The sequence below is a fragment of the Cygnus olor genome, chromosome 24 (genome assembly GCF_009769625.2).
Source record: "Cygnus olor isolate bCygOlo1 chromosome 24, bCygOlo1.pri.v2, whole genome shotgun sequence".
NCBI lineage: Eukaryota > Metazoa > Chordata > Aves > Anseriformes > Anatidae > Cygnus > Cygnus olor.
In genome coordinates this window covers 886,791-908,442 of record NC_049192.1, presented here as the reverse complement: position 1 = coordinate 908,442, position 21,652 = coordinate 886,791, and the positions used below count along the sequence as shown (strand labels likewise).

General features: G+C 48.2%; 1 protein-coding gene across 4 annotated transcripts; it reads left to right on the top strand.

The window, feature by feature from the left end:
• Positions 1–198: 198 nt before the first annotated feature.
• Positions 199–21,431, top strand: CTTNBP2NL (CTTNBP2 N-terminal like). Of its 4 annotated transcripts, none has more exons than XM_040536272.1 (5): positions 199–245; positions 3,931–4,038; positions 13,997–14,227; positions 16,396–16,503; positions 17,344–21,431. In XM_040536272.1, exons 2-5 carry the CDS (start codon positions 3,940–3,942, stop codon positions 18,823–18,825), a joined length of 1,920 nt encoding a protein of 639 aa, XP_040392206.1. In that variant the 5' UTR covers positions 199–245; positions 3,931–3,939; the 3' UTR covers positions 18,826–21,431. The 4 variants fall into 4 exon arrangements, with proteins under 4 accessions (XP_040392206.1, XP_040392204.1, XP_040392207.1 ...); XM_040536270.1 differs by having other exon boundaries at positions 234–279; XM_040536273.1 differs by lacking the exon at positions 199–245 and adding an exon at positions 354–373.
• The last annotated feature ends 221 nt before the right edge of the window (positions 21,432–21,652 follow it).

Genomic DNA, 21,652 nt, shown 5'->3' with positions numbered 1-21,652 from the left:
GCCGCCCGCTCTCCCCGCCGCCGCCGCCGCGAACAAAAGGGATTTTCAGCCCGCGCCCCGCCCCCCGCGCCCCGCCCCCGCCTCCTGATTGGCCGTCGCCTCCGCCACCGCCCGGACCACGCCTTCGCCCCGCCTCCCCCGCGGCCGATTGGACAGCAGGCGGGCCCGGCGGCGCCTCTGATTGGCGGTCGTGCCGTCCGTCAGCGGGAGGGGCGGAGCGGCTGCATGGGTTGCGGAGCGGCGCGGTAGGGGCGGCGGCGGCGGCGGGGCCGGGGCCAGGTCGGTGTCGGGGGAGGGGGCGCGGGGAGCTGGGGAGGGGGCGGGGGGCTCGCTCCGGGGGGCCCGGCCCGGCGCTGCGGGAGGGTCGCGGCAGGTGCGTGGAGCCTGGCGGGGGGCGGCACCGGGGGGCGGCACCGGGGGGCGGCGGGACCGGGACCGGGACCGGGACCGCCGGGGGGGCCTCGCCGTGGCGCCGTTATGGGGCCGCCCCGGGCAGGCCCGGCCGTGGGGACCCGGCCCGCGAGGGCGCTGCTGGAGCGGCCCCGCCGTGCCCGTGCTCCGGGGCGGGGCAGCGGCCGGAGGCTCCGTGAGCGCAGCCCGGCGGGGAGCTCCCGATCCCGGTCCTGGGGCGGCTCCCCGGTGCCTCAGCGCGGGGCCGCGCGGTTCCGCCGGGCCGGGCCGGGCCGGGCCGGGCTCCTGCCTTGTGCCGGTGCTGGCAGGCGGCTCCCCGCAGCTCCCGGGGCGTGGGCAGGGGGCTCCCGGCCGGGCTGAGGGAGCCTCCGGGCCGGCAGCGAGCGCTTATCGGTGTTTGTGCTCCGGCCGGTGCCGTATCTGTGCCCGGGGATTTGTTTATCCCGTCAGGGTAAACAGCGAGGCCTTGCGGTTTGCGGTCAGCCCGCGGGGGCGGCTCGCGGGCCGGGCCGTGAGGGGCTGGGGGCGCCGGGGGTGCTCCTGGGTCTCGTCCCGGCGTGGTAAAACTGCGGGGAAAAACCGCGTCCCCCGGACAGGGCTCCGAGCTGAGGGCTCAGCACCCCAGTAACCCGCACGCGTCGGCTGGGGCAGGGCTGGGCCGGGTGGGCTTTTATTTAAAAAGCGGGACCAGAGACGGAGCAGGGGCGTGTAACCGGGAGGAGGACCGGGAAGGGCGGCTCAGGAGACCGTGGGGCTGGACGGGCAGGAAGGGAGCGGGTGTGGGTGCAGCAGGGCGTGCACAGATCCGTGCTGGTTGGTGCTCTGGGCCACGGAGGTGTTCGGTTCCTACCAGATAATAACCCCGAATTCACACAACTTTTCCCCTCGAGTTTTCCATCCGCCTGGCGTTGCGTGCCCCTATAAAGCAGCACTCGCCCCTATACAGCAGCACGTGTGGTTGCTGCGGGGTCGCCCTAACAGGTGTCTGAGATGTGCTGAGAAGTTCCCTGTACGTCGGGCAGGACACGGCTGTGATTCGGTGGGGTTTTAGGGCAGCGACTTTGCTCGCAGCGCCTGCTCCCAGCCCGGCCTCAAGCACCCAGGGGCCTGGTGGCACACGGGGACGCCGAGGCTGCGCCCTCGAGGGCTGCCTGGTGTGTTGTACGTGGCTCCTGGGCATGTTGGCTCCTCGTCTCCTTTTCTGTCAGTGTTCGTGCAAGTGTGGTTCAGGACAGGATTCGTTTGTGTCGTGAAGCTGATTGAAGACGCAGAGCCGTGTTAGGAACAGCAGGGCTGCTTTCTGCGGCACGGTGAGGTACGAGGCACACGGGGCACTGAGGCTGTGGGGCAGGAACGGTTCTTGCCCGGCCTTACAGCTTGGAAGTCCCAAGCCGCCCTCGCTTTAGGAGCATGTCTTTTGGTGGCTGATGGAGAGATACAGCTGCAAGTGTCCGTGTCAGCTCTTCTTCGGAGCAAAGCGCAGGCTCTGTCCTGTTGGAAGCCCATGTAAAAATTTGCTGTCCTGCACCGCGTAACACAGTCAGATGGCATGTTCCAAGATCTCAAAGAAGAAAACTTCTCTTTTTTAGTTCTGGTTTATTGCAGCACGGGACTAATACAGCTTGAGGATCTGACAAAATTGTTGCTTCTTCCTGGCAGTGCTGATTCAGTCCTGGTGCCCGCCAATCTGCCCGACCAAGGGCTGAGGCGGTGTCACGGTTACACCACGCATCTCCTGGGGGACTTCGCGCCAGCCCAGCAGGCAGGTTAATGTATTAACATTAATTTGCTTCTTCTGTTGTACTCGCTTGTGTAAGACGAGTTGTTGTAAAGCACGCAGCCTTCGTGCCCCAGGAGCCGGCCGGGTGCGCGGGGTGACGTCCTGCACGGCTGCTGGGGTGTCGGGGGGTGGCTGGGAGCCAGCGCTGCCAGGCCACTAAAACGTGCCTTGGGTCAGTGTCGGCAGTTCTCTAAAGTACACTGTCACCAGCTCCTGATCAGGCTTCTTTGAAGTCCTGGTGGGTACGTGTGGGTTTACCAAGCGCCCGGCTGTGTGCTTTCCTCTTCAGCATAGGCGAGTGGGTCTGTAACAGCACACAGGCAGCGCTCACAGGCGCCTGCTGTTGTCCGCTTCGGCTGGTTTCAGAACACCCGCAGCACCTCAGTCCTGATGGCATTCAGTGAAGCCTCACTGGGCAGCCCTATCCAGAAAAGTCAGTCAGAAACACTGCTGTTTTACAGAACTTCGTGTAAAGTGCTGCCTGAAGCAAGAACGTGACTGCGCCATGAGAAACTCCTCTAATTAGCAGAAGGGACACAAAGTAGATTTGTCATTTCTCTTGCTGTGTGAAGGCTACTTATTGCTCTCTGCAAGCAGAACTTTCTGTTCCCAGCAATTGGAAAACTGCTTTGGCATGAGCAAGACAGAACTTGCATTTGTGCATAATTCTCCAGAGGCACAGTTATGCAAATCCGTTGTGAAGTAGCAGCGACTTCCGAAAAATTGGAGTTTGGTTGAATGTTTTAGCTGGGTAGGCTTCTCTAGTAAAGGCGAAGCTAACCCTGCGTCACTTGCCGTTGGAGTTTGGGATCTCTGAGCAGCTGCTTCATCCGGTAGCATTTTCTGATTGATTTGAAGGGTGGCAAAAGATGGATGTGACTTGGACTCAGGAAATGCATACTTGGTTGTTGTATGAAGCAGGAGGCTATATTAGCAGGAGGTATATTTCCATCAGAGACAAGGGTTTAGTACTTGAAATGATTGCCGTTGTTTGTTAATAAAATAATGTAATGCAGAGGCTTATAACGAGGCACTGTTCAGTGTATTGGCAGGGGGGAGAAGCAGCTTACTGTACGCGGAGTTCGGGCGATGGATCTTCGTTCTTGTGTGAGCAGTAAAATTATATTTAATAAATGATGGTGATATTGCAATAGTTTGGAAGAGTAGTAATTAAGTGTGTATTCTTTGTGGCATTGATTTTTTTTTTCTTTTGTAAAGTGGTTTGGGCCCGTTCCACCATTAATGCATAATGGCCTTCCTAAGGAACGCGCTGTAGCACTGAAACGTGAACTTTGCCATGAAATTTGTTAGGTGGCCTGGCTTGGGCTGCCTTCAGCCCTGCTCTTTAGTGGCAGCGTGATGTTTGCAGCTGTACGATCCAGGTGTGTTACCTGCTGTAGTGTGGCTCTTAAATATCCGTGCTTTGCCCCTCTCCTGTTGACCGGCTACTTCTTGGCGAATGTCGTGCTGTCATCTTAGCCCTTACGTTCTGCCTGCGCCATCTGGGTGTGCATCTGTTCGTGACCCTTGGGGAAAAGGTGAAAAATGACTCTTCTGCAACTGGTCCAGGAAGCTAAAGAGAAAATGTTTGCATTATGTATTCTCCCCTTCCCCCCCACCCCACGGCAATCTGTAGTCTGAAGAACTGGAAGCTGAAGTTAAATAAATATATGTCATAACTTAGAGTATTGATTTTAATATACGGAGAAATGCCTAATAAACTGTCTTCCATTTTTCAGGTTTTCAGGATGAATCTGGAAAAACTCAGCAAACCAGAACTACTGACGCTGTTTAGCATTCTTGAGGGAGAATTAGAAGCGAGAGATCTCGTCATAGAAGCCTTAAAGGTATGTTGTAAGTACCGTGATAGGAGATAAAAACAACAACAGTACTGTTAAAGGTTCTGCAAAGTGCCTGCATGCAAGGTGAAATTCGGAAGCAGTGATTTATTACTGGTACAGGACCCTGTGTCAATATCGGTAGTATTCAGTAATAAATGCTGTATATCATTCTGTGTCTTCAAATTCGTTGTTGTAAGCTTCCTGCAAGAAGCATTTCAAGTTTAAATGCAGCATTATGCATGTGCTTCCATCCTTTCTGATAAGGAACTGAGTACTTGAGAAATGAAGAAGGTCTGCTAGACTTCCTTTGTTGGTTTTGTTCTTATTAAATAAGGAAGGCTTCTTAAAGCAGAACATCTTCTCGCCCGGAGGGATCACAGATTAGTCCTTCAGCGAGAATAACGTCACTGGAATAAGGAAGAAGCAGCCACGGCTTTGTATTAAACTAAGCCACTATAAGCTGCTGCTGCTGAGAGAAGCAGACTTGTGTGCCCGGCTGCTTATTCCTTCCCCTTGCTGGTGCTAGCAGTAATGTAACCTTCCAGAGCAGCTGATACCAGCTGAAACTGACCCATCAAAAAAGTTTGTTTCAGCCCCGTCAGTGCGAGCACCGGTGCTGGGACAGGACTGGGGGCGGCGCTGGGGCGGGTGGGACCCCCGCAGGGGCAGCTCCTGCGGCAGGAGCCCCCTTCCAGACGGTGCCAGCGCTGCGTCCGCTTCCCTCAGCTGGGTGGCGTGGGCTGCGGTGCAGTCTGTTGGGGATGAGCCTAGAAAGTATCTCAGAGTGTGTAGTCTGCGTGTAAAGCTGCTGCTTTTTGAAGGATGCCTCAGTAAGTTGGCACTCGGCTTCAGTAAGATGGAAACCTATGCAGAATATCCCTTTGGCCTGGTTCTTCTTGTTTGTTTTCCTATTCGTGGGTTGAAAACCTGATGTCTCTTTGGCTGTATCTCGATGGCCAGAAGCTGTAGTGCCTAGGAGTAGATCTGGTCCCCCTGCGTGGCGAGGAGCTTGTCTTTCATCCTTCCTGCCCCAGGACTTCGTGCCCCCCGCCGCGATTAGCCCCTGGCAGGCTGCGGCCGTGCTGGGGAGCGGCGATCGAATGGCACTCCTCAACTGCTGTAACTTAGGCGTGGGGAGTTCTCTGAACCCTTCTCCATGATTTCCGCAGATTTCCGGGGTGCGTAGGGGGAGGGTTGAGTGCTGAAGAAGCTAATTTTCATCTGTGATTTGGGCGTACCAATCGGAGGTTGCATCTCTGTGCTCTGGCAGCTGTAATTACGGAGTGCGGCGATGAGCTCGGCTCCTCCCTGTCGCTCCTGCAGGGCGTGCATTAACGTGGGCATGTTCGGTGGACCTTCCGAAAGGGATAGCTATTCCTGTCTTGTCAGGTTGCATGCAATGAGATGAAAGTGTTCTTGTAAGAATTAGTAAGGTATTTTGCAGATTTGATCCATTAGTAGTCATATATATATACATATATAGATAGCTCAGTAATACTTAGAGTTGAGTACATACAAATCCTTTTCTAAGCTGGACTAGTGGTTAGTTTCTAAGCCTTTTTTTTTTGTATAGTTCGTACAAATAATAGTTAATCTTTCTGTTTTGCTTGTTAAAATTACGACATTCAAAATCCAGATGGAGGATAAGAATTGTCATGCGTCTGTTTGAACAAGATGCAGTCCCTGTACCAGTATATGTGTTTTTTGTAAAACTGCTGATTGTTTTCACATAGTAAATTTTATGCTGACTGTTTCAGTTCTTGCAGAGCAGTTTTCCAATTGGTACTGCTTGTGATTTATTGTGGCCTCAATATGAGAAGGCTCTTGGCTTCCCTCTGCTCCTTTAATCCTGTAATACTTTGCTTTTGCTATCATAGTGTTATAGTGACCTTATATTTTTATTAGATGTATCTTGGCAATTTGCTGCTATTCTTTAGGTATGGTAAGAGCAAAATACAGGCTTTGGTAACATGTATTTTACTGTACTGTGTATTGCCCAGGACACTTAGAGGATGCTAGTGCAAGTCTTTCAGCGGAGCACGCACTGGGTGTATTTCCTGGTGCGTTAAGGAGGCTGCGTGGTACTAATTGTGGTGTTCCACTTCTGGCCTTTTGAACTGTTCTTAAAGTAGTCCTGTTTAGTGAACTTTGTTACTGTCTGATCTCTGAAGATAACAAGGTCCCATAAAGAGAATCTACTCTTACAGTATGTTTTTATGCCCCCTGATTCTGGTAGTAGATGTTTACAGAGCTGTTACACAATTTCTGATAAAAATGGCTTTGCTCTAGTCTGGTTTGCCTTAAGCTTCCTTATGGTTTTCCCAAGTAGGAAAAATATCCAAAAGACCTAAATCTGTAATTAGGAAGGTATTTTGACAGGAGAAAGAGAGATGCCGTCAAGTACAAGTGTAGACGATCTGTTTTCTGTTGGAGGAATGCTGTTACCCTCCCGGAGCAAGGGACTTCGTAGAGGCTTGGCTCCTCTCCTAGGGTCAGCTTTCTGTGTCACCAGAACGTGCTCCCGGACAAGCATGGCTTTAATACCACAACGTGAGATGCATGTAATGGGGCACGGAGGGACTGATGGAAAGGAATGTAGCTCCGTTCCACAGGCTTTTTATGAGCACCTTCCAATAGTGCAATGCAATTATCTTTTCTGTTGAAATTTAACCTGCAATTCCCTCCTGCACGAGAAGTTCCGTATGGTTAAAATACCCTTTTGACATCGATTGTCAGGTACTGGTAGCTCAGAAGAAATTAAATGAAACTGTAACCTATGCTTGATAATTGCAGAGTATAAAATACCGAGCTAATCAAAAGTTAGTGCTTTTTTTTTTATTTATTTTTTTCCCCCTTCTCATCCTGAGAACGCCAGGAAAGCTGGAGGTAGCAGGAGAGGGCGGTGAGAGCCTCAAGCCGGAGCTGGCTCTGGCCACGTGCAGCCTCCCAACACAGCACGGGGGCTCCTGGGGGTGCGGGGCTGGCGGCCGAGCGCCGCGTCCAGCAGTGCCAGCGCGCAGCAGGCTGCCTGCAGGTAGGAGATGGTGTTGCCCATTTGGTGCCTGGGGCAAAGGGAAACAGCAGGAGCCACGTAGCTTTTGGTGGCGGCCGGACAGAGCCTCAGCAGCCTCCTGGCCTCGCAGCGTGTGCGTGTCCAGCACCCAGTTAGGGAAAGCCTGGCTGCGCTGCGCTTGTCCTTTGTTTGCTGATAGTAGCTGTGGTAACAGCTTCACAGGGCTTCTCCGGCTGGAATAGTTTTGTGTGTGGCTGTAATTAAAGGAAAACCCACCTCGCTAATCTGTTTGCTCATCTTTTGATAAACGTAAGAATGCTGCCGTGAAGAAAAGGCTCTCTAAGGCTGAACCAAAGAGTGAAGCCCGGAGCCTTTAGTTTGAGCCGAGCCCTGACGTGCGCCGTGAGGAGCGGGGACATCGGGGGCTGGTGGAAGCGTTCCTTGGGTTCGTGCGTGGAGAAGTTGTCTGGCCGTAGCCTCGCAGCTGCCTCTGCTTTGCTTGGTTGTTGAGTAGTGATTTCGGTGGCTGCAGTCAGCCTTCTTTGGAGGCGTGATAGCTTTGCGTGAAGCACGTACATACGTGGGAGGAGGCGGCGTGGAACCTGAGCACAGCGTGGTCTCAAACAATGGCAGCGTTTGTCTCCTGCAGTTCCGTTACATATGGAGACGGCAATGGTTAAAGACCAGAGGTTTGTCTACCTAGTTCAAACTTAAATGCTCCTGACCCCTCCGGATTTCTGAAGCAGACCCTATGTTATGTTGTAGGGAAGGACAAGCACTTGCATGGAAAAAGATTGCCTTAACTTGTAAACCTGTAATTTGACTGTAGTCCAGTCTGCAATAATTGATATTCCTGCGTGCTTAAAGGAAAGCATTTAACATCTGGCATTTAGCAGAGAGAATCTGTGCATGCAGATTGCAAGTCCTAAAATAGTTTTCTTCTCCCTCGTGGTATCGGGCCGCTTGCTGGCTGGCACCAGCCCCGCTTCGCAGCGTCAGAGCAGAGCTGCGGGGCCTGCCCGTGCAGAGGCTGCCTGCTTTGCCCCTTCGCTGCCCACCCTTCCCTTCGGCTGCCCCCGCTCCTCTGCCCTTTGTCCCTGCTCGCCCTGCCGGGGGTCTCTGCACGGCGCCCGGGGGCAGCTTCCCTCCGCAGCTCCTGAGCCTCATCCGTCAGCTGCTCGGGTTCAGATTATAAAGAGCCGTTGTTAGGTCACCTCTAATTAATGCCTCTCCCTTACTGTGACTTGCCCTTGCTGTCTTCTCTGTTCTTCTGCAGCTTTCCTTTTTTCTTCTGCATTGTTTTAATTGAGTGCTGCTGGGCCTTTGTGACAGGGAGAATCGTCTGCGTGCCTTCGCCGTGTCCCTGCTCTGACTTCCGATGGCCATTCGGATCGGGTGTTGCTGCAATCCAAGCTCTAGCATGAAGGACTAAGAGAGCAAACTTACTGTACTCAGAATATTGTTTTCCAGTGCTCCAGTTTGCTTCCTCAATTTTAAAACCCCATTGAAAAAAAGCTGTTTTGCCCGAAAGTAGCTTCCTGTCCACTGCATAAATCTCAATGTTCTCCTCGGAGCAGGCCTTAAATCTCATTTCTTATTGTGTTCCTTTTCCTGTAGTTATAATCATGTTTAAATCATCCAAAAAAACAGATGCTGTCAGAGTTGCATAATACTAAGGGCTGGATTCTCAGTCCTTACTGCCATGTAGAAAGGATTACATGCATGAAATATAGGTTAGCTTTCTAAAACAGCACACCATGATCGAAAACAATTCAATATTTAAACAAGCCTGTGTTGGTGTGTTAGAGCACCGGGTTCCCTCCCCCCTGCCCGTTAAGTGAGAGTTCTCTGTATGTTAGCAATGAAGTTCTGTTCACTTCTGGAAAACAGGAAGCAGCTTTCTGGCGTGTTCCTTAATGTTAAGGGCTTAAGCGAATTTGGAGCAGAAACTGTCTTTTGTGCTAATGAACTGTCTATTTTGTGGGAGCTGGCGTTCGTAACTTTGCTTCTGAATTCAGTAATTCATTCTATAAAGCACTATTAATGCGCTCCAAATTACGTGTCCATTTGTCAGTGGGTTTAGAAGCTAAGTTTACGGCACAATTTCAAAACGACAACATCTACCTCTTGATTAAGTAGGCAAAAAAGGTTCAGTAATAAAGAACCTGATTACGGATGCTAGTGTGTCCCAGGTGGGACAAAACGGGCTTTTTGCACAAAGCAGCTTAGATCCAGCAGGGTTCCCATGCGCCCGCTCCTTCCAGAAGACAGGCTTCCTTGCAGCTCTTCTTGCAGGTTTGGGGAAAACTTTGTTTTTCTGCCTTGAGGCAGCCCTGCTCGCCGGTATCTTTTGGACAGCCACTTCCCTGCTTCGTCGCAGTGCCCAGGTAGGTCCTGCCAGAGGGACGCTCTGCGTTTCGGGCTCCCAGCTTGGAGCCGAGTGCGGTGTGGGTCCCACGGCGTTGGTGCACGGTGCTCAGCCATCGCTGGGGACCTGTGGGCGCTGTGCCGCTGCTGCGGCTCATGCCATCTGCACTTCCAACCAAAGGTTCCCAGAGAAGGAAGCTGTGATTTTGTGCTGCTTCATGTTTATCGCGAACGTTTCTTACGTTTTTCGAAGCTGATAGGCCGTGTTAGGCGGGCAAATCTCGTTAGCTGTCGTTCAGCTGGTTTGTTGGCGTGGTGTACTGATGGCAGCCGGGAGACGCGCGGTGTTCAGCACCACGGCCCCTGCTAGGCATCGCTCCGGGGCTGGAGCTGGAGCTGACGTGGGGCCGGGGTCCTGCGCCGAGGTTTTTGTGCAGAGCAAGGGGTCCCAACCCAATTCCCTTCTCGCTGGCGGCCGTGACTTCAGCGTGTCTTTGTTCCCAATATCTGGCTCTGGGGAAAGGAGCTAATGAGGAAGTTGAAGGCAGTAAGAAGCTATTTAAAGATTATACCACTCTGCAGCATAAAGGAGGAACTTCTGTGCGTATTATTACTGGAGAACTGCATACGCAGTAACTACGGTTAATTAACACCGTGTTTGTGTTGTGTCCAGGGTTAAATCCCGAACCCTAAAATTACAGGGAAGAGCAACATTCCGCCTTCTGTCCAGAAAAACACTTAAAGCAAGTGCTAGAAATTCCCCGTTTGAAGTTCCAGTAAAACAAGTTGTAAAGCTTTTTGAAGGCAGAGAGAAAATGCTGTCTCATAAACAAGGTTTCAATAAAAGGAAATCTTTAAGAAAAAAAAAAAAGTATATTATGGGAACCATCCAGCCCAACGCAGCTTAGAAATCCCAAGAGGAAACAGTAGCTTTTCCCTAACAAAGTGAAGTTCTGCTGTGCTGGTCTGCACAGGAAGCATCTCTTCACTGTTGTCAGATACTGCTTCTGCTCCAAAAGTCAGAGGGAGCCCTTTCCAAAACGGACTAGCCGTGTTCAGTGACCCTAGCAGGAGCTAAAAGCCAGCGAGCGTGTGGGACCCCCCCAGTGCCTACTTCTTCTGATCATCGGGAGTTTTATTTGGAGGAGTAATTTGCTTGCATAGCTGCTGCCTGTGGTTTTGTTTCTTTGGGGTTTTGTGTGTTTGTTTCTTTGTTTTAAGAGCTGCCCAAACTTAAATTTTGACTTTTTTCCTCTTGGCGGAGGGCAATATAATCATCCACAAAATTGCCATATAGTTCATTTAGTTGCTTTCAGAGTTCGAATTTTTTTGATAAGAAATTAAGCTTACATGTCTGAGATGGTGGAGATGAAGGTACTGAATTAGAGGAACTTCTAACTGTAGAAAATTGCGTCGTCTTTCGAAGAGCAGCTCATCTTGTGGGATCTGTACATGTCGTCTCTGGTCTTCCAGATCCGATTTTCTGCTGCTGGGTTAGCAATGCTTTTTGTAATGTTGTTTGATTATTACTGAGGCTCGGTCTCGTGTCGATTTATATGTTACAATAGGTTGATACTGGGATCTGAGATCTGGGTTGATTTTATTTCCATGCTGGGCTCATTAATAGCAGATTTCTCTTGCATCATCAAGTTGCTTCTGTTCTGAAAGTTAAAAAAAAAAAAAAAAAATGTGTTTATGCCTGAATTCCAGTTCAGACAGGACAAAATCAAAACTGCTGGAGCTGTTTCTATGTAAGCCCCTAATCCCCAGCATGACTGGGGGAGGTCGAGCTGAAGAGGTGCCCGGGCGAGCAGCATCAGGCAGGGAGAAGCCCCACGCGCGTGTGCCCATCCCGAGCTGGTGCACCAGGAGCGGTGGTGGTGGCCCCGCGGCCACCTCGGAGCCGTGCCGCCCAGCGGCCCCGTGGCACGGAGGTGGCACACAAAGGCTGCAGGTCGGCGTCTGCGTTTCTAGTGTGTGGCGGCCCGAATGCCCAAGCGGTGGATTTCGTTCTGTAAACTCGTTGTAGCCTGTGTAGGATGGGCTGTTTAAAACTTTTCGTGGTCTAGACAGCTTTAATTAAATGTTTATGCTGTGCTGGCTACTAAAGAAGAATATCTGGACTTCACGAAGCTATTAATGTTATGATAGGCTCATCTGTTTGTCATGCTAGTTCAGGAAAACACTTAATTGCTCAGAGCAGCGAGGAAGGACTTCTCGTTCTTTCCCAGGCAGGAAACAAACCTCCCCGGCTCAGCTCAGCCGAGCTCAGAGCTGCCTGGGAGCGAGGGGAACCTCGACTTTTGTCAGCGCTCACAGAAAACCAGAGGTTATACGTACTGGGTGTGAACTTAATTGGTGATAAATCCCAGTTCTTTGGGCTTTTATTAGAAAGCAGCAGCCCAGCAGGGAGCTACCCGAATGTCCTCCCCCTCGCGCACACTGCCGGCGCTGTGCCAGGAGGTCTCTCCGATGTTTTCCTGCGGCCGTGCAGTGCCCACCACCAGGTGGGTTTGGCCCCGGGGAAGAGCAGCTCGTCTCAAAGCAGTTTGGCAGCTGGATGAATGTCCAGTTTTGTATTCGAAGCCTTTTTAATTCCTGAGTCACTTAGAAGTGCCCTACGCGCTTGCAGTGAGGTCGGGTTGAGTCACTTTTATAAATACTTTGGAAGAACTGAAGTTTCCCGCCCTGCCACAAAATAAGTCTGTAGTTTTTCCTGTGATTCATTAAACCATGGGTGGCTTATTATCCGAGGCTGCCCTCCCATTTCCAGGGCTGATCCTTTCCTTCCTCTTTTTATTTAAATACATAGAACAATATCTTCAGCTCTGGCCAAACACATGTAGCACCAAGCCGTGCCCACCTTTCCTGAGAAGGCAGCAGGGCTGTCTGGCAGAGCGAAGTGTTCCTCTGTATTTGTGTGCTGCAGGGGTTAAAATGCAACTCCAGGTCAGTATCGGCGGACAGCTGTCTCTAACCAGGTTGGGTCGTGGAGGAGATATGGAAAGAAAGGTGCTTTTTGTGCCTCTGGTCAACGTAATCTATACGTTCCCCCTTTGAGGGCAGTGCTTGACTTTGACGTGTTTTTTCCACGCTAATCCCATGGTTCTGTCTTGGAATATAGACAGGACCAAAAAGTCTCCGTCAGCTATTTGAGTAAAGATTTTTTTTTTTTAACATCTGTGTGTTCACAAAGGTTTGTTTTGTTTTTTAGGACTTCTCAGTAGTCGTTCGGTAGGATAAGGCCGTAGCATCCTAACCAACAGATTTCCAGCTGGAAGGGATGGCTCTAAATGTAGGAAACGTAAAGCTTAGGAAGTGTGAGTTTCTTGAATTCTTACATGTCACCAAAAGAAACCTAATCGTTCCTATCTTGCTTCTTGAGCCACTAAGCTTTGTTTAGTCTGGAGGAGATTAGTAAGGATTTTATTAACAATTTACAGCTTTCTAGGTTATTGTGAGAGTAAAACTCTTTAATTGCTCAACATGAAATTCTTTGATGGTGACATAATGAAAAAAACCAACACACAACTGCTCTCCCACCACCACATCAGTAAATGATTAAATCTCTCGGTGAGCAAGGACCTGATATTTACCTTTTGCAGTGGTGGAATGGAAGTGATGGAGGCAGGTAGCTGTGGTATGAGGACGTTAGGCTGAGTGTACTCTGAAGAGGCTGTGTTTTTAAGCCAGACTTCCTTTTCTTCTCTTCCTAGTTTGCGTGAGGCCACTTGGCTGAAAGGCTTTTTCAGCCGGGGGACCAGTGAGAAATGAACGGTGCACGTGCTCCACATAGCTGCCACGCGCACACACTTGGCTGTCACAGGCAGGCACGCTCAGACATCTGCTCGTGTTCCAGTTGTGGAGATACGGGCGCTTCTCGCACGCTGTTTCAGGATCCCCGTCCCGGAGAGCAGGAGGGCTGGAGGAGCGGTGGCGAAACGGCGGGGCCAGCCGAACTGGACTCACTAGCACACTTCTGTTCCTTCTCGATTTTATTGTCTGTGTCAGTGGGGGACCATCAACCTATGTCCATTTTAAACATATAAACGAGGGGGTTTATCAGCTTGGAGCCTAGCTGAAACTTTAAATGTTAACAGCTTAAAAATCCTTTCTGATGGTAGAGGGAGTGTTGTCCTCGCCGTGCGTTTACCTTTGGGTAGTCTTAACTGACTTGATGAGTCTGCCGTCAGAGGAATGGTTTGGGCACCTGCTATGAGAAAGCTGTGGTGTTTGTCCCCTTGGTGCTGCCCCCATGAGAACGGAGGGTCCAGGTGGGCGCTGGGGATCACGCAGGTGGCAGGAGCTGCGCTGCTCCTCAGGTCGATCGCTGGGCCAGCTTCTGTCATCTGAATTGCTCTCTTGTCCTTGTCTGCTAACCACGTGCCTTTAACGTGACACACTTGTGGTTTTTCCTCTCTAAATACACTTATAGCAGGTAGTGGGTTATGTATCAGGCAGTGTCATGATTTCTGTAAGTGGAAAAATAGGGAAGGGATTATTGATGATGAACAATTTTCTTTTTTTTAGCTAGTTTTGTATTTTAAGTATGTTGAAATGCAGATTTGTTTTATTTTATCACAGGCCCAGCATAGAGACACCTTCATTGAAGAGCGCTATGGAAAGTACAACATCAGTGATCCATTGATGGCTTTGCAAAGAGATTTTGAGACCCTGAAAGAGGGGAATCATGGTGAAAAGCAACCAGTATGCTCCAATCCCTTATCTATTTTGAAAGTGGTGATGAAACATTGCAAGAATATGCAGGAAAGAATGTTATCCCAACTAGCTGCTGCAGAAAGCAGACACAGAAAGGTAAGTTTTTCCTCAAATAAGGTATTCAGAATTTAATAGTTACATTTTGAAAATATGTTGACGTAAACAAAAACTCTTGAACGCCTTGAGTTTTGGTAACTGAAAGGAGTTTTCACCTTTATTTAAACTTCTTGTCACTCAATATGATGCAACTGTTAGGCTCGTTAGTTTGAGATTTGAAAGGCATACAAGATGTCTTTATTAGGGCACACAGGAAAGGAAGTAGTTTATCCACAACTGGGAGGTATGGTACTTATTAAAATGTAAGAAAAGAATTTCTGGAAGGTTGAATTCTCAGCAAACACATCACTGTTTACCACCGTTATCTCAGAAAGAGCTAGTACCAGGTACTTATGGGAGTGCACCCCTGGAAGTTGGGCTTTTCTAACAAGATAGGACTTGACCAAAACTAATTTTGGCCTCTTTAATGGATTATCTCTTATTCTTCATATGTAGCTTGAACGTACAGTGACACCAGTGAAGTGCCTGGGCCACATGTCAGACTTTACTTCCTCAGAGGTTTGCTCACCTGGCATACGTACCTCCATTTGCTAGGGGAGCATAAAGCCGCACACGAGTCTGAGAGCAAGAGTCCACTGACCTCAGCTTCTCGGGCTTGCTACAACAGCTTCTCTTTATGTGACTACTTAGCTTTTAAAAAACAAACAAAAAATCCGCGTGTTTACATGGAGTTCTTTTTGTCCTGCAGTAAATTTGACAAGCCAAAATGATTAAAATACTTGTCCCTCCTGTATAGTCAGGGCACGGAATAGTTGTCCAAGAGTGTATCACTGGAACCCGCAACTGGGAGGAGCCCTCCTGAGTCTCTAACCACCTGCACTGCAGCACCATGTCTTAACCTCTTCACATACTTCTGCTCCATCTAAAAAGTAGCTGGGATTTTTGCTTTACTTGCTTTTACTTGCATCAGTGGCAGACTTGTATCTAGAGGCTAGCTTTTATAATGTCAAATTCAAGTATATTTTTGGCTACTGTCTGCCTGAGCCAGTACCATCTTGGGTGTGGTTTTTTGTTTTTTCCAGATGTCACTCTTGCTTTGATTAAAACTTACACAATCAAATACGAAGATACCAAATACAAGTAGTCACATTTTATTTCTAATCAAAAGGTTCAAAGTTGAACCCTCTGTTCCATTGCTCATCAGTGCATGGTTTGAAGTTTATTTTCATGTGATCTGTTGATGGGGACAAGAGCAAGGCCGTCCTTTCAGGCTGTGAAGAGTGTGAAGCATTTCTGTCACTCTTGTAAAGAGGTTTCCTTCTAAAGAGGTTTCTGTCGCTCTTATAAAGAGGTTCCCTGGGTACCTAAAAATATTTAAGCATTGTTTGGAAGCTTAAATTGCAGGAAGACTGAGAAGCTACTAAATCCCTGGTGAGTGTGTTTTAGGAAAGCCTAGAGTTCTGGAGGTGAGATGCAAGCTCCCCCCAAGAGACACTCTGCCTTATTTGGCTTTTTTTTGTTGAGTTAATAGAATTTCAATTATTCATGTAATTCAGCATGAAAACTGAAGGAGCTCCTTAACTGGGTCCTTATGGCAAGCAGTTTCATTTCAAGAGCTCATCTTGTTCTTAAGTGGAAGAACAAATTAATGCTCTTTAAAATAAACTTTGCACTGCAGTCCTCAAATCTCCTGTAAGAAACTGAAGGAGAAGTCTGAGTGTGAATTACTGCTGGAACTGCAGCGAGGATCATCGCTGCGACTGTAACGCCCTGTGTCGCCTGGGTGTGTCCTCCCTGGGGTAGTGCATCTGCTCTGCTGGCTCTGGTGTTAAAGGTCCTGCCAGGAAATTCTGACGAGGGCACCCTACTGCCAGTGGCAGTTGATGGGAACTTCTCGAGGCTGTTTGCAGCTGGGAGGAAAAGCACGCAATTTGGCTACTGGGTAATAAAACGATTTGTGAAGGGTGCGATGGTGAAGGGTGTGAACTTCTTTCACAAACTGGCTCAACTATACCAAATAATAACACAGTGTAACTTGTTCAAAAGCTGCTTTTATGTGATTTCCGAGTTGAATTCGGATGTCAGGCTGCAGTGGTAGCACTCCCGTGTCACTTGGCTTTGGGCGGCGTGCGGAGGCGCCGCTCTCCCCGCGCTGTGCGGCTCGTGGGTGCGGCTGGGTGCTGGAGTGACCCGAGTCTCTTTGGCAGGTGATCCTGGACCTTGAGGAAGAGAGGCAGCGTCACGCCCAGGACACGGCGGAGGGGGATGATGTGACCTACATGCTGGAGAAGGAGCGGGAGCGGCTCACCCAGCAGGTACGCTGCACCTCAGTAGCTGCTGATTACCCAGCCCACGGAAACCCGGGGCCCCGGGTGCTCAGGCAGGGTGCTGAGCTCGGTACTGGTGTTAGATCACACCTTCACATGTAAAGAATATCAGGGGCCTCGCTCCTCTGTAAGGCTCTCCTGTTTTTTTTTCATTTTGATGTGAAAAACAACCTCATTTCTCTGATTTTTTTTTTTTTTGACGATGAATGGTGGTAAAAGCCATTAATAGACAAATGCTTTGAAATCTTTCTTTAGCCTGAAATCTGAGAAGTTCTCAAGAGCAGGGCTGCGCTTACAAATGGTAACGCTTTCTAGCACTCAAAAATCAGAATAAGTCGTCATGAAAGGTCTCCCGGTGTGATTGCTCAGGGATTATAATAAATATTTAAGCTGCTGTTTTCTCTTACTCAATTGCTGCAGACTTTAATAAACATATGTAATGTATCAGCATTTCAAAGCCCAATGCCTTTAAAAGGTAAACCAACAAAGTAGTAAATGAGGTGGAAGGAAATTTTTGTTCAGATCACCTGTTCAATCAGTGCGTGGCAGAACGTGTATATCCCACAAAGTGCCAAATGAGTATCGTACGTGATGTAACTACTCACAAGTAATAATTCGTAATAGATGTGAACTGAGTTGCTTGTCATACAGGACTGTCTTACAGACACCTGGGGCAAGAACCTCTTTCTTTCTCTTAGGCATTGCCATCTTTTACTGGGGAATGTCTCCAACGTGTATAGTAACCCCATTAGCTTTTGGGGTGCTACACGTCATTTACTTTCAGGAGGTTTTGTGGTTCCTTTACAGCTTTTCTTTGTTGTTTTCTAGTTGGAGTTTGAAAAATCCCAGGTGAAAAAGTTTGAAAAAGAACAGAAGAAGCTCTCAAGCCAGTTGGAGGAAGAAAGGGCTCGCCACAAGCAACTGTCTTCCGTGCTTGTGGTAGAGTGCAAGAAAGCCACTGCCAAAGCAGCAGAAGAGGGTCAGAAGACAGCAGAATTGAGCTTGAAATTGGAAAAAGAGAAGAGTAAGGTGAGTAAACTGGAGGAGGAGCTGGCATCCAAGAGGAAGTGGGGTTTACAGATGGAAGCACAAGTAGAAAAGCAGCTCTCGGAGTTTGACATTGAAAGAGAACAGCTGAAAGCCAAGCTGAACAGAGAAGAAAACCGTACAAAAGCACTGAAAGAAGAGGTAGAATGTTTGAAGAAAGCCCTGAAGGAGCTGGAGGCTGCTTGCCAGGAGCACAGTCCTACTGAGCCTTTGCAGCCAAGCCCCTCAGTGATGTCCAGAGGAGTTGCTACTGACAGTCCCGCAGTGAAGTCTGTGTCTTGCCAGACGGAGTGTCCACAAGCAGACCGAGCAAATCCTACCAGCACCAGCAAAGCTGTGCATACCGTGTTTCCCAGCCCTACTACACCTACTCATTCCTATGCAAAATCCAATGGTCATTGCAATACAGACATGCAAACGGGTAGCGAGCTGCTGCAAACAAATGCAGCAGAGAGCCAGGCTCAAAAGGAGAAATCTGCTGGTACAACACTAGAAAACACAGTTGAAAATGGAAGTTCTCCTGTAAGAACAGAGTCACCAGTGCATCTGATGTCCCAGCTCCCTTCTAGTGGGGTCTCCCTGTCTCCCAGCAGCACAGCTGCCTCCTCTCTAACACCTTCGCCCTGCTCCTCACCGGTTCTGACTAAACGCTTAGTGGGAGCTTCAGCAAGCAGCCCTGGTTATCAGTCATCCTACCAGGTGGGGATCAATCAACGTTTCCACGCAGCTCGGCACAAATTTCAGTCTCAAGCTGAACAGGACCATCAGTCAAGTGGTTTGCAGAGCCCACCGTCAAGGGATTTGTCTCCTACTCTAGCAGACAACTCTGCTGCCAAGCAGTTAGCACGCAATACAGTCACTCAGGTTCTTTCCAGATTCACCAGCCAGCAGGGAGCGATTAAACCTGTCTCCCCTAATAGCTCACCTTTTGGCACAGACTATCGAAATCTGGCAAATGCCGTGAGCCCCAAAAATGAATCTGGTCATTCTCCAAGCCCTGGCAAGGTTTCCAGTCCACTAAGCCCATTGTCTCCTGGGATTAAGTCACCAACCATTCCTAGAGCAGAAAGAGGGAACCCTCCACCCATTCCTCCAAAAAAACCTGGCCTCGCTCAGTCGCCTGCTGCTCCTGCTCCACTAACCAAAACCTCTTCTCAGGCGTCCTCTCTGGGTGCCCCCATGGACGTGGCAAGTAGCTGTTCTAACAATACTGTAGTGTCAAATGGCAAAGACATGGAGATACTCCTGCCAACTAGCAGCTAGTCTCCAGAAAATGTGAATGTGACATTCCATGGCTTAGCGTCCTAGAGCTAAGGCACTGGTTTTCGACTCCATGTTATTTATTTCCATAGTAGCAGAATCTGTCTGTATAAAGCATTTAGTATATTTTTCTTTTTTAATAGGTAGGAAAATATTTTTGTTTATGAAGAAACCTTAACTACAGCTATACAGTAGCCTCAAAATGTCTCATGGCAACGGTCAAATCAAATCAAGAACAGGAACCATAATCATGAACTGGGACCTATCTATCAAACTAAAATGGGACTGAAATGCTACTTTTAAATTATGCAGAAATAACTTTTGCAGACTTTTTACTCCAGATGAACATTTTATATAAAGTGCCTGAACTAAGCCTGCAATATGAATGTGATTCTCTGAAAAGGGTGAGGAGGGGGACCATCTAGCTGCAGAAAGAAATTCTTCTCTGAGTCATGAATGTTAAAAACACTGTTTTTCGTTTTAATTCTTTCCGTTTGCTAAAGTAAGTTAGCAAATGTGCTACCAATTCTGTAAAGTGACCACCAGACTGATGCAGCCAGCCACACTTTGTGCTTTAGGTCTTGGCTCCTAGGTATTTTAGGAAGCATACACAAGTTTCTTGGTGTGAAATTTAGCAGTAATCTGGATTGTCCAGATTACTCTGCTTTCAATATTCATTGTCCCAGCAGGTTTTTTTGTTTGTTTGTTTCCTATAGCATATCCTGTAGAGATGCCTGGGTGCTTTAAATGGCTAAGCTCTAGTTTCTGGTGTGTCACCTTTTAATTTTCAAGTTCCTCAAGCATTCTACTGTTGTGTGTAGAACTTCTGAGAAAAGGATCTTGCTACTACTTGACAAAGATCTTGCTATTACTTGAAAAACAAAACACTAGTCCATATGATACAGTTTCCTTTGCAACAGTAAAACAGGATCTTCTACTATACACAAAAGCAATAATTTTATTCATCACGTGCATCAATGGTGTCCAGCTGACATGGATTTTACACACTAGTTTTGGGATCTTGTTGGCTTTCACTGGCTGCTACAAATAGAGAACCAAATCATTACTGTCATAGGTAATTGACTACGTATATGTGTTTAGGTAGTTTCACACGTACCTATTAAATATACAACACGTTATGAAAATCTGTATTCTTGAGCTTCTTCCTAATATTAAGAAAACAAGGGAATTCTTTGAGATTGGAAAAAAAAAATCACTTAGAGCAAGGAATTGCCTAAGTTTGAGGCAAATCCTATGTAGGAGAAGTTATTTGGGCCCAAAAGGGCAGTGGCAATGGATTCTAGTGCAGAAACGTTTGGTACGAGAAGTGTAGTCCTCACTGCCATGTTCTGCCTATGCTGCCCATCACTCCACAGCACGGCAGAGTTGGTTTTCTGAGTCATCGTGGTAAGAAGTGCAAGACAAACATACCACAGATCAGTGGTAGAGGCTGAGAGCGTAACCCTGGGTTAATTATCTCAGGTGTTGTATCTGAACTGATCCTAAACTTAGAAACATTCAGCGTTTCCCTCTCACCAGTGTCAAGTTACGCACTATAGTTTCCCACTGCCAGCGATGCTTTCTCCTTCATCGTTTTTGAATATTTAATCAAACAAAGTACATCCCACTTCCCTGTAGGAAAGATCCCTGTGGCTGCCGGGCGGATGCACTGCTGGACGTGGCCTGGAAGCTCCTTCACCTGGCAGCTCCTTCAAGCCCTGAGTCTTGCTCTGTAGGACATCACAGCGCTTGTGCTGCTTTGGAGTGGCTGTTGTCTGAAGTGCCCCTGCTGTTCTTTCCCGTGCAGGCAGATATTTAGGCTAGAACAAGAGGTTTTTACAAACCTTTTAGTAGCCTTTTAAATTGTGGTGTTACGTGCCATGGTTCCTAAACCATTGGAAGGGGCTACATATAGGAAGATGGGCAGCCTGGAGATAAGTGGGCAGTGGCTTTTAGGGAAGCGCATTTATTACTTTTTTAAGTATTCATAGCAGATTTTTTCTCTTGATGAGAGTAATTCTGAAAACTGATGGGCAGATGAATTTAGGCTCACGTATCACTGCCGATTCAAAAGTGAGGCTTTTGTATACACTGCTTTAACGTGTTTCTTTGCTTTTACATTAATCTAAATTGTATTATCCCCTTTCCTTATCAATAGCTCTATAGAGAGAGATGCTATGATGAAGTTTATTAGGAAATGCACTGAGTACTGGTTCTTCTAAAATATAATACGGGAAGGGGGTGTGCAAAAGAATGTATTTTTGCTAGTAGCCTATCTTCTGAGAGAAACTAAGCACAAGATATTAAAATGGATCCAACTAATTCAGTAAGACATTTAGAGGTAGTATTTAACTGTTGATGTAGATTCTGTGTGAAAGCAACTAAATATTTCTTCTATAATTCACATCTGTTACAAGCAGAAATTGTTGCAGAGTTTGTCACTGGCTAATGGAGTATAATGAAGTGCAAAATGTACACACTAGTATTAATTCATTAACACTTGTAAATTTGTAAAGCCAAATGTACCAAGCTGAACTCTTTAATCATTTTTATAGCTGACGGCATTAAACGTGTTAAACATTCATATTATCAATAAAGGATTTTATTTTTAAGATGTGCAAATTGCTTAAGGAAATGTTTGGAGTTGTGACGTGGGGCCGTGTGTGGCTCAGGGCTGCCTCGCACAAACCTGCCGAGAGCTGGGCTGGCGCAGGGATGCGGAAGCCAAAGCTTTAATTTATGCTCTGCAATTTCAGAAAAATTTCTATATAACAGATAAGGAGCAAGTGTTGCTGACCATCTTCTGGGCTGTATCGTTTCTGTCTCTCTC

Bases quoted from the DNA above. Each gene is read 5' to 3' on its own strand.
- CTTNBP2NL (XM_040536272.1), top strand. From the start codon at position 3,940: ATGAATCTGGAAAAACTCAGCAAACCAGAACTACTGACGCTGTTTAGC. The intron at 4,039-13,996 runs GTATGTTGTAAG...ATTTTATCACAG, and splicing joins TCGTCATAGAAGCCTTAAAG to GCCCAGCATAGAGACACCTT. The intron at 16,504-17,343 runs GTACGCTGCACC...GTTGTTTTCTAG, and splicing joins GGGAGCGGCTCACCCAGCAG to TTGGAGTTTGAAAAATCCCA.